Source organism: Monodelphis domestica, chromosome 3, assembly GCF_027887165.1.
Source record: "Monodelphis domestica isolate mMonDom1 chromosome 3, mMonDom1.pri, whole genome shotgun sequence".
Taxonomy (NCBI): domain Eukaryota; kingdom Metazoa; phylum Chordata; class Mammalia; order Didelphimorphia; family Didelphidae; genus Monodelphis; species Monodelphis domestica.
The window spans coordinates 477,077,283-477,089,930 of NC_077229.1; the positions used below are offsets into that span (position 1 = coordinate 477,077,283).

General features: G+C 35.5%; 1 protein-coding gene across 2 annotated transcripts in view; it reads right to left on the reverse strand.

Annotated features, from left to right (window-relative positions):
• Nucleotides 1-1,356: 1,356 nt before the first annotated feature.
• The window catches only part of ELL2 (elongation factor for RNA polymerase II 2), a 105,488-nt gene continuing 94,196 nt past the window's right edge, over nucleotides 1,357-12,648 (reverse strand). For both annotated transcript variants that reach the window (XM_056824678.1, XM_056824679.1), the window contains 2 exons: nucleotides 5,115-5,159; nucleotides 1,357-5,027 (listed from right to left, as the gene is read on the reverse strand). In XM_056824678.1, coding sequence (XP_056680656.1) covers nucleotides 4,911-5,027; nucleotides 5,115-5,159 — 162 coding nt within the window. In that variant the 3' untranslated portion in view covers nucleotides 1,357-4,910. The remainder of the gene's footprint in view (nucleotides 5,028-5,114; nucleotides 5,160-12,648) is intronic.

Sequence of the window (12,648 nt, forward strand, 5' to 3'; positions counted from 1 at the left end):
CTTTACCTATTTTGTATTTATGGCTTTTGCAGTTATTCTCCTTAAATGTAAGTTCCTTGAGAGCAGGGATTAGTAGCACCTAATATAGTGCCTGATGTAGAATATGAACTAAATAAATGAATTTAGGAAAATCACTATGGCACTAATGCCTACTGGATTTCACACTTAGAAACGAGACAATTTTTTTTAAACCAACATTAAAAAGGCTATTCATTTTTCTTATTCCACATTATTGATTTTCCAAATACAATTTTCTCCCAGTATTAATACTCTTGTGAAAGTAGTGGAAGCATGAGAAATAGAAACAAATTTTTAGAGCATAAGTTTCTAACCTTGGGTTTATGAAACTTAAAAAAAAATGTTTGATAACTATTTCAGCATGATTGGTTTTCTCTGTAACTCTATGTATTTTAATTTATATACTTTAAAACATTATTCTGAGAAGGAATACCTCCATAGATTTTACCAGCCTGACAAAGGGTTCCATGACACAAAAAATCATTAAGTATCCTTGATTTAAAATTTAAGAATACATTCTTTTGTTTCTAAAACCCATCGCTTCTGTCTTAACATCAATTCTAAGTATCTGTTCCAAGACAGAAGAGCAGCAAGGGCTAGGTAATTAGAGTTAAATGACTTTCCTAGGGTCACACAGTCTGGAAGGGTTTGAGGCCAGATTTGAACTCAAATTCTCCCGACTCTAGGTTTGGCACTCTATCCTCTGTGCTATCTAGCTATCTATAATTGAAATCTTAAGAAGGAAGTCTTTTTTGCTTATTTTCAACTTTTATTTTCTGAACTCATCTGATAAAAACATATCATCAATTAAGATTATCCTCCACTGCCATGATATTCTAACTTTTCTTTTTAACTCATTTAAGCACTTTATGGCTCCTCTTTATAATCACATTAGATACAATGCAAATGCAGAAATGTCCTAAGCAACTTGGGATAAGAGAATGAGAGATTTAGAGTTGGAAGCAACCTTGGACACCAGATTTCCAATTGTCCTTATTTGACAGCTGAGGAAATCATGTCCAGAATTACATACCTATTATTATGTGTCTAAGGCAGGATTTTGAACTCATACCTCCTTGATGTCAAGTCTACCATTCTTCCTGCTACGCCACTTTTGTCTCCTCAGAATTGAGACTGCCATTTTCTGAAGCTAATTTTGCATGTTCAACAATTTGCAAATTCACCTTAGCTGGAGGAATGCTCCCTACTCAGTGAATATCACACTTGTATAAATGAGACAGGTTTCTACAGTAATAACTTTTTGAGCCTTTATAACAGATACACAAAGACTTTTTCAAAAGTTAAATATTTTGAAGTGAGATGAGAGAAACAACAGGATTGCAAAGTTAACATTTTTTATTGAACTGAAATTGGTATAGAACAGTGAGGGCAACAATGGCTCATGTGTTCATTAGCTTAACAAAATGCCCCTGTGGCATTTTACCTTTGAGAGTCCTAATGCGGATTGTGTGGAACCAAGAAATAGTATAGGTACATATTTTTTTAAACACTTCAAAAAATTCAGAAAGGAGCCTCACAGCCTTGTTTATTTAGTCTTCATGTTACAAAGCACTTTGCAAATATCCTCTGATGTTTTCCTTTAGTAGTGTCAGTTTAATATTCTTCCCCCAAAATGTTCCTTTCACAGTTCTGGCTATATTAACTCTTGTCTATTGGGTATGTGGAAGGAAAGGATTTAGTAACACTTAGGCAGATAGCTAGTTGTAACAACTTCAAAAGTAGCCAAGCATATGTGGTGAGTCAACATGGCCAGAAAGGCAATGAATTGGCTAAAATGACTCAGTAAAGTTTTAAAAATAAAGATGCACTTAATGGAATGAGTAAAAATACCAAGTTACAGTATCTTAACTGATGGATCATTTCTGTTTAAATCTCATTTCAGTTCCTTGCTTCTAACATGTGAATCTGCATTTACATAATATGGTTAAATACTTCAAGGGAAAAGGAAATTCTATAAAGATTCTAAGATTAATTAGAGAGTTAGAAATTAACACTGAATTAAAAAAATAAATAAAAGTAGCCAGCAATGATCTGAATTCGTTTCAACTAGCTACTTTGCAAGAATAAAGATGACTGTCTATTTAAAAGGTTGAGCCCTTATCCTAATTTTATCATTTGAGAAACAGAAACCAACAAAATGAGAAAAAAAACACTTGTGGTTTATTTTTTCTTTTATAAAACTATTTAGTATCATTTTGGTTTGATTTAAATCACCTGCTCATTCCATTTATAAGAAATAAAGAAGAAAAAACTCGTTACTATTAATGTTTTTCTCAAATGAATCAAACTGTATAGAGAGTAGTGTAACTGAATCTGCACCATCACCATCACCTGAAAAATTTCATTTGGCTTTCATCTGAGAGAATCAACAAATCTTGCAGAGAGATTAATATTATTAAAAAATATCACTTTGAGAAGTTCATATATTTATTCAACAGAGATGTAGACTAGAGTAAAAGCAGACTTAAAGAACTACATTTTGTAACCAATAGATGGACATACATTTTGCAAGGATAGGCACAATGCAAAAGATGCCATCTACATTAAGGCTTTTACAGTAGGTGGTGAAGCCTAAGGATGTGCAATGCTGGACTCTACAATTTAAATCGTTACCCAACCTGTAAACCAGAAGATGTGCTCACATATTTGTGGTAATAGTTTTAAGCAGGATAAAAATTTTTGGCTACAGGGAAAGTTTTATTTGTAAACATAGATTTAAATAGGAATTGGCATGGAAACAATTAGAGAGGGCCGCTTATGTCACAACTAGAGGAGAAATGACTTGTACATGATGATGGGTAAACACACATGAATAGCCTTTTCTCTCTTTTTCTGTTTTTTTAACTTGTGTTTTAACTGAAAGATGATCTCTAAGGTCCCCTTCCAGCTCTGAAATACTAAGATTTACAGACTTAAAGATTTGGAGTTGTACCTAAATTTTTAGAAACATATATTTCTAGTTTTAAAGCCAATAATTTCTTGTTAATATACTGATTCATCATCAACCAAGTAGTATACCTATTAATCCCTTCTGGGATGAACTGTGTTATTTATAGATCAAACCCTTGAGATATAATAATAAAATTACACTATATGTAAAGACCAAATTCTACCCTATCCCCTTGGTATTTGTAATTTTGTAAATTTGGAAACCTATTAATATCTAATAATGATTGCATCAATTATGAGGTAAGAGAAGAGCACCAAGAGTCTCAATGATGAGTAGTAAAATACCTTGAAATTCACTCTACAAAGTAATAGGACTATTGTTTGTAGTAATGTGAATGAGGTACAGTCAAAGGCAGACTTATTGAGCCTTTGCACATTTCTTCAAATGACCTAATCTTTTCAGTCAATGTTTTGCAGGGACATTGGAGAGAAAATCCCCCTATCATCTCTTACTACTGGATGATGAGATAGTACCCCCAAGGATCCTAACCACCAAACATATTCTGGTTTACAGTGATACATAACAAATTTGGTTGGAGTTGGGTTTTTTGGGAGGATGCTGGAAACATTTATTAAAGACACTACAAAAATTTTGGCAAACATTCCAAAAATCAGATTTGTAAACATAATGCTTCCCTTTTCAATTGGCAGCACTTTGAAAAGACAATACGGATAAGACAACACAATTTAAGTCAACATTAGTTCAAAGTCCTTACATGTTTGACCAAATAACTTATGTTCCCACATGGTACAAGTGATAGTTTAAATCAAAGTAAACAGATAAACTGCATGAAATGAAAGTTTGTGCTGTTTGATGAATCACAGTATTTTATAGTTAAATATATCTGTTCTTTGTTATATTCCTGTCACCCAGGAGAAAAAAAATCTTTAAATATACATTTCATGTAGGCAATAGCTTCTTTGCATATCTCTCTTCAAAAAAATACTTTATAGCAGTATATAAATAGGTTACCTACATGTTTAATTTTATAATTTTGCCCCAAAACTATAGACTGGTTTCATTTTCATGACATCAATTTTTCCCAACATTAATAAAGCTGACAAACTGTTGAAATGGAAATGCTTTTGTCTTCCACAATAGAAGTAGCAATTTAATAGGAACAAACCTACAGTAACACTCGTCAGTTGTTTTAACCTGAGCGTTTTGGCCTACTAAGAGTAGCAGCTTTTTTTATTCATGCATGCTCACATCCACACAACCTCTGCACACATACAGGACAAGCACACTCTTACAGACACTGGTAGGCCACAAAGTGCTTCCCATTGCTTTAATAAAATGGGAAGCAGTGTAGCTAATGATTAACTACACTATGGATACAACAAGCAAACACCTTAAGGCAATCATTGCAATGGGGGTTTTTAACTTGCAGAGATAAATTACTGTTTGAGATCAATTCAGGCTGTGTATAATTTATACATATATATAAACACACCCTTCTATTTCTTAACCCTCCAAAACAATGTTTTAACTTTTTTTTTTTGTATTTTGTGCAAATTTCTAAACCTTCTACCAATTAAGGCAAAGAGTTCACATGAACAAAGGTCAGAAGACAGGCCTATGCTTATCCAAAAGCATCTCAACTTGCTACATTATTTCTTCTAAAATGTGCACTTTTAAGTATAGACACTGGATCCCCACTATCTAAAAATGATTTCCAAGGACACACCCAAGTCTTGAAGGGGGAAAAGGGACCAGAAAAAAGCAGCTTTAAATATGCAGGGAAGCAAAATAATAATAATAATAATAATAATAATAATAATAATAAAAGTAACTCAAAGTTTGCTAATACTGAAACTTTTGACTGACAAAGTTTCAACTTTTTAGAATCTTGGAGCAACTCATTTGGAATCTTAAATAAATAAGCTTAAGTTTATTCACATCTTCTGGTCTAAGCAGAGGTCTAGTGCCAGGACCCTGCTTGCTGTTGGTCGAATTCACCGATTAGTCTTTTGATGTGAGCCAACTTGTTATGGAGATATTCACATCTGTATTTTTCTTCATGGTAATTGGGACTAGACTGTAGAAAGGAAAAATAAGAAAGGTTTCAGAAATATATAGTACTTTCTTACTACAGAATAGAAAATGAAATACTGAATGTCCTTACCTGATTGATCTTCTTATATTCTTCTAAGACTTCTTCGTGAATAGTCTACAAAAGAAAAGGCTTGAAATCAGAATAGAAGAAAGAATTCTTCATGAAGATTGAACAATTGATTTCCTTGGCAGGAGCTGAATTTCATTATTTTACTTTTAACTAATAATGCAGAAGTAAATAAAAACAAATCCATCTCCATTGCTTATACCCTAATTCACTAAGTAAGTAATCCTGTAAAAATGACCTATAAAGTCTATGTAAAGATGAAACCTGTTAATCTATTACATAACAAACCTCTAGGACATGGGCTTTCAGGTTGTTTTTCTAAGGGAGGTTGAGAGGAACTAATTTATAGTGATCCCTTCCTATTCTTATCTATTCATTTATTTTTATTTCAATGGGATTGAAATGAGGGCAAAGTGATTCCACATATAAATAAGGACATAACATATAGATTAAGTACTAACATACAAGAGTTTCAGTGGTTAGTAAACAAATATTTATTAAATGCCTACGATGTGCAATTTAAGTTACCAGGTATTGAAGATGCAAAGGCATGATGTTTCTGTCAACAAGGAGACAAGAGCTCACAGTCTGATAGTGAGGGGCTAAGCCCTAAAAAATGTGAGATGAGGCAGAATGGAATAAGTGCTATGAAGAGATCCAGATACAGTGCTGGGAAAAATCTAGGAATTTTGGATAGGGAATTCAAGGGAGGCTTAATAAACTGACAAATGGCTTAGATTATGAAGGAAAGGAATCATTTCAGAGAGGGCAAAATGGGAATGGTACCTTGAGGGGATGGCATGAACAAAAGCATGAAGACAGGAGGAAAAAGGAAAAAGATGGGACAGTTCAACTTGGCTAGAATATTGAGTACATAAAATGAAATAGCATGAGATAAAATGTAGGAAATACTACATAACTATAACTAGTGTCAGATTGTGGAGGACTTTGAATGCCAAGATATTTACACTGCAATTGTCAGTCAGTTTTTGTTTTTAGTAGATTGATGACACTGCCTAATCAGTGCATTAAGATTCATGTAAAGGGTACAGAAGAGAGACTTAAGGCAAGAAAACCAATTAGAAAGCTATTTCTGACTTTAGAAGGACTGGCTGGTATAGTAAGGGATTTTAACAGGGTAAGTTGACAGCAAGAGATCCTGCAAGTCAACATTCCACACAGAACTCTCAGGAGCACAGAGGCAATTTCTGAGAGCAGTTGGTTGATTCCTCTGGAATAGAGAGAGGCTGCTCTTTTTTTCTCTAGCAACCAGGAGAGCCAAGAGGGATTCTATCTGGTATTTCTGGGGTGGACTCAGAGAGCCAGCAATTCCCTCTTCTTTGGTTTTCTTAATATTCTACCTGTCCTTGCTGCTGTTGGTGCTGGTGCTGCCTTCAAGTGGATTTCAACAGAGCTATTACTGGGACTACTGCTTGACTCAAAGAGGACTCCTGGTTGTGAGATTCTTTGGCCTTTGTCCTTGGTTCCTACAACCCCCCCTAGCCTTAATTACTATTGTAAGAATTTAGTTTAGAATGATTATAGAAGGTATAAGGGTTTTAATCTCTGTTTTGGATTGGACGTTATTTCTTGGATTAGAAGTTATTAATTCCCTTTCCCCCCCTCCTCCCTTTAGCTAAATAAACCTGTTATTTTATATATATAGTTTTGATGGATTTGGAAGAATTAAGGAGAAAAGCAACTTATTTGTGCATGGATAATGATGATAGATAAGAAGACAGGGATACAGTAATTGAGGATTTAAAAAAGAAATTAAGGGATGCTGAAAATAAAGACAATGAAATAAAGGAAATAAAGGCAGTGGCAGCATTTAGATCTGTGCAATCAAAGAACCAGTACAGGCCAAGAGAAAAGAGATCTGGACCTCAAAGATGTTTCTTATGTAATTAAGTAGGACATTTTGTTAGAGAATATGGATTCAGAGTGCAACTTTCCAGGCAATTGAATCAGAATAATGGACATAATCGATAGTATAACAATAATTGGAATAACAATAATTACCAGAGAAGAAATACTAATAATTGTCCTAAGGCTTGCTTTCAGGGAGCTCAGGCACCTGATTTGAACACTATGCAAAGAATGGGTAAAATCAGGAGCAAGACCCAAGTACAGCCAAGTAGTTAGTGGATATAAGTGTGATCAGAACAAAAGGTCATGTTCATTATGGAGGTGTACCTGGAGTTCTCAAGTATTTGACAAATCAAGGGAAGAGGGATTGGAATTAAATGGAATTGAATGTAATGGAGATAAGGTTAATGAATTTATAAATATTGTGATTGAAACAAGGAATAATGTAATTAGTGTTAATAATTGTGAAAAGAAACTTGTAATGTAAAATTAGTGGAAAATTATAATGATTGTGAAATAATGGAAAATAATGAAGAATGTAAATTGGATAAAGATTAATGTGATTATAAATGAGAACAATGAGACCAAGATAGAGATTATAAAGACTAACCAGAGTATTGAAAAAGCTGATGATGGTATTAAAGATGTGAAATCCTGGGAATATCATGCAATTCAAGCAGATGTAAATTTTGATGGGCAGAAAATGACTGAGTTTTGTACTGATGTTACTATGTTAGCACCAGTGTTGGAAACATTGCAACCACCAAATAGTACAGAATCATATGTGTCTGTAACTATTGGAGACCAGATTTATGATCTTCTGGTTGATACTGGAGCCAGTAAATCAGTTTTGCAATTTTTTCCCAAGAATTGTAGAGCCATTGGTATAATGGAAGTAATAGGTGCTACTGGCAAACCACAGAGAGTAGCAAAATTACAACCCAAAATGATTACTTTAGGTCCATTATCTGTGGAGCATGCATTTCTGTTTATGCCAGACTGTCTAATGAATCTTTTAGGTAGAGATTTATTATGTAAATTAAGGGCAATGATCCAATGTACTGATACTGGTGATATCTCATTACATCTACCAGAAGAATCTCTGAAAGTTTTCCATTGCTATTCTTAGATTCAGTAAGTACAGAGGGTGATTTAGATTCAATCTATCCAATGCCTGAGGATATCGCTGAAGATCTTTGGTCAAAGTCTTCCACAGATGTAGGTCTATTGAAAATAGATACTCCAGTAAGGGTGAGGACTAAGGAAGGACCAGTTCCTTGTGTACCTCAATATCCCTTGACTGAAGAAGCAATTGAAGGTATCAGACCAATCATTGAATCCCTAATTCAACAAGAGATCATAATACCTTGATTTTCAGAATTTAACACTCCTATTCTTCTAATAAAAAAGCCAAAGTTAGATCAGAATGGCAAAGTTGTATGTCATTTTATACAGGATTTAAGAGCAGTCAATGATTATGTAATCAAGACTCATCCTGTTGTACTAAGTCCAGCTGCTATAATTTCTTCCATTTCCAGTCAGGCAAGATATTTCACTGTGGTAGATTTATGATCACATTTTTTTTTCTCAATTCCACTTCATGAAGATTCTCAAAAGATCTTTACTTTTACCTGGGAAAAAACCCAGAGGACCTGGACTCTTGCCCCAGGGTTTTATTAACTCTCCAAGCCAATTTTCACAAATTCTAAATAGTGATCTGAAAACTTTAACATTCAAAGAAAATAAATTAATGCATTTTGTGGATGATATTCTTCTTGCACCCCCAAATGCTAAGGAGTGTCTGAGAGATAGCAAGATTCTTTTGTTAGAAATATATAAGTCTCCCGGGTAAACATGGCTGCAATCTAGACGCTTCCCCTCCCAGGCACTGAACGAAAAAGACTACATCAAAAGAGCATAAAAATCACCTTTGGAAGAACGGAGGGACTCTCCAGTACCCCACAGAAACGAAGGTATGAGGGGTTTGAACATTTCCACACTATAAGGAGGAGGAAAAGCTCGCACAAAAACGTGAACTGAGCCGCCCATCCCCCCCACCTCCCCACCAAACCAGAGTAAACTATCAGAGCCCTCGCTGGGACAGCGAATGAATGAGGAGCTTCTCTGTCTGGGGGGGCACACCAGGGTTCTTGGGATCTAAAGACTGCAAGGAAACGACCTCTCAGGGCGGTTTCACGGGAGAATCCTGCACTAATCACAGGGGGCTGCGGAGCCGAACTCCGGGGCTGTTGCACTGATCGCCTGGGCGGTTAGGCTGAACACAGGGGCCCGCGCTCTAAGAAACCTCAGGAAGAACTAGTCTGAGGCAACCTAAATTCACAGAAAACCCGCCCATATCACCCAGAACCCAGACCAAAAAAGAAAGTGGAATAAAACCACCAATGGGATGGCTCACACAGGCCAAAATCAAGCCTCCAAGAAGAAAGGGGGAGGGGGGGGAAGTGACTACTGAAAACTTTTATGGAGGGAGTACCCAAGGAAAAGAAGAGAATGAGGATGAAATCCAAACAAAATAAGAACATGCCTCCCAAAATGGAAACTATCCACAAGCTCTGGAAGATCTAAACCTGGAGCTTACCCAAAAGATGGAAACCTTTTGGAAAGAAAAATGGGAGAAAGAGATCAGCAGTCTGATAGACAAGACTTCACAATTGGAGAAGCTGGAAGCATCTAATAGAAGGGCAGACAAAGCTGAAAAGCAAAACCAGTCCCTAACAACCAGAATTAAGCAACTGGAAGACAGTGAGCATGCCCAAAAGATGGAAACCTTTTGGAAAGAAAAATGGGAGAAAGAGATCAGCAGTCTGATAGACAAGACTTCACAATTGGAGAAGGAGCTGGAAGCATCTAATAGAAGGGCACACAAAGCTGAAAAACAAAACCAGTCCCTAACGACCAGAATTAAGCAACTGGAAGACAGCGAGATTACAAAACAGCAAGAATCAATAAAGCAAAGCCAAAAAATTAATGAATTAGAAGAAAACATGAAATATCTCACTGAAAAGGTCACAGACTTGGAAAACAGAGGAAGAAGAGACAACGTCAGAATTATTGCTCTCTCTGAGAAACCAGAGATAAACAAAAACCTCGATGCTATTCTACAGGAGATTATAGAAGAAAATTGCCCACATATTCTGGAGCAATGGGGCAAAATAGAAATAGAAAGGGTTCATAGAACACCCTCTATACTAAATCCCCAAAAGACAACCCCCAGGAATGTAATCGCCAAATACAAGAGCTTCCAAGAAAAGGAGAAAATCCTAAAAGAAGCCAAGAAGAGGAGCTTCAGATATAGGGGGGCTCCCATAAGGATCACACAGGACTTAGCGGCTAACACACTAAGAGACTGCAAAGCATGGAACACGATATTTAGAAAGGCAAGAGAGCTGGGTCTCCAACCAAGAATCAACTACCCAGCAAAACTGACTATATACTTCCAGGGGAAAGTATGGGCATTCAACAAAATAGAAGATTTCCGAGCATTTGCTAAGAAAAGACCAGAACTTGGTGGAAAATTTGATATCCAATCACAGAAAGCAAGAGAAACATGAAAAGGTAAATATGAAAGAAAGGGGAAAGGAGGTAAATCTTATCTTTTTCTTTAAGTCAAACTCTTCTATAAGGACTACATTTATATCAAATTTTATATATTAATAGGTGGGGAAAATGTATTATGTAACTCTCAAAAATTGTATGCATCATAAGAGTAGTTAGAAGAATCATACATAGGGAAAGATTGGGGCATCAAGAAGATTTGGTGAAAGGAGAAGCAAAGAAAGAAAAAGGGAAGGGGGGAATCATCGATAATACTAACATTTACTTCAAGAAATGGGGGGGGGGGCCTAAATAGAATAATCTTTCCCATACAAAGATACACATGGGAAGGGGAGGGGAAGAACTCTCATATGAGAAGGAGAGGAAGAGAGCGTGAAGTGGAATTACTTAAACCTTACTCTCAGTGAAATCAAATCTGAGAGGGAAGAACATCTAGATCCAGTGGGATCCTGAATTCTATCTTATCCAACAGGGTAAGAAAGAAAGAAAAAATCAAGGAGGGGGAGGGGGAAAAGAGTATAAAAAGGAGGGAAAGAGAGGGGGGAGGAGAAGGGAGCATAAAAAGGGAGGGGCTAGAAAGGGAAGCATATCAAGGGAGGGGACTAGGGGGATTGACATAAAATAAATCACTGGTGCAAAAGGAGATAGCTAAAGAAGAAAGGTCAGAACTAGGGGAAGATATCAAAATGCCAGGGAATCCACAAGTGAAAATCATAACTTTGAACATGAATGGGATGAACTCACCCATAAAACGTAGACAAATAGCAGATTGGATTAGAACCCAAAACCCTACCATTTGTTGTCTTCAAGAAACACATATGAGGCGGGTTGATACTCACAAGGTTAGAATTAAAGGATGGAGTAAGACCTTTTGGACCTCAACTGATAGAAAGAAGGCAGGAGTTGTAATCATGATATCTGACAAAACCAAAGCAAAAATAGACCTGATCAAAAGGTATAGGGAAGGTAAATATATTCTGTTAAAAGGGAGTATAGACAATAAGAAAATATCACTAATCAACATGTGTGCACCAAATGGTATAGCATCCAAATTTTTAATGGAGAAACTAGGAGAATTGAAGGAGGAAATAGACAGTAAAACCATATTAGTGGGAAACTTGAATCAACCACTATCAAATTTGGATAAATCAAACCAAAAAATAAATAAGAAAGAGGTAAAAGAGGTGAATGAAATCTTAGAAAAATTAGAGTTAATAGACATATGAAGAAAAATAAACAGGGACAAAAAGGAATACACCCTCTTCTCAGCACCACATGGCAAATTCACAAAAATAGATCATACACTAGGTCACAGAAACATTGAACTCAAATGCAGAAAAGCAGAAATAATAAATGCAACCTTTTCAGATCATAAAGCAATAAAAATATTGATCAGAAAGGGTACACGGAGAGCCAAATCAAAAATTAATTGGAAATTAAATAATATGATACTCCAAAATTGGTTAGTTAGAAAACAAATCATAGAAACAATTAATAATTTCATTGAGGAAAATGACAATGGTGAGACATCCTTTCAAACCTTATGGAATGCAGCCAAAGCAGTACTTAGAGGAAAATTCATATCCATGAGTGCATATATTAACAAATTAGGGAGGGCAGAGATCAATGAATTGGAAATGCAAATAAAAAAACTTGAGAAAGAACAAATTAAAAACCCTCCAAAAGAAAAGCAAACTAGAGATCCTAAAAATTAAGGGAGAAATTAATAAAATCAAAAGTGATAGAACTATTGAGCTAATAAACAAGGCTGGTACTTTGAAAAAACAGACAAAAAAGAGGAAGTACTGGTCAATCTAATTAAAAAAAGGAAAGAAGAAAGGCAAATTAACAGCATCAAGGATGAAAAGGGGGACCTCACCTCCAACAAAGAGAAAATTAAGGGAATCATTAAAAACTACTTTGCCCAACTATATGGCAATAAATATGCCAACCTAGGTGAAATGGATGAATATTTACAAAAATATAAATTGCCTAGATTAACAGAAGAAGAAATAGATTTCTTAAATAATCCCATATCAGAAACAAAAATCCAACAGGCCATCAAAGAACTTCCTAAGAAAAAATCCCCAGG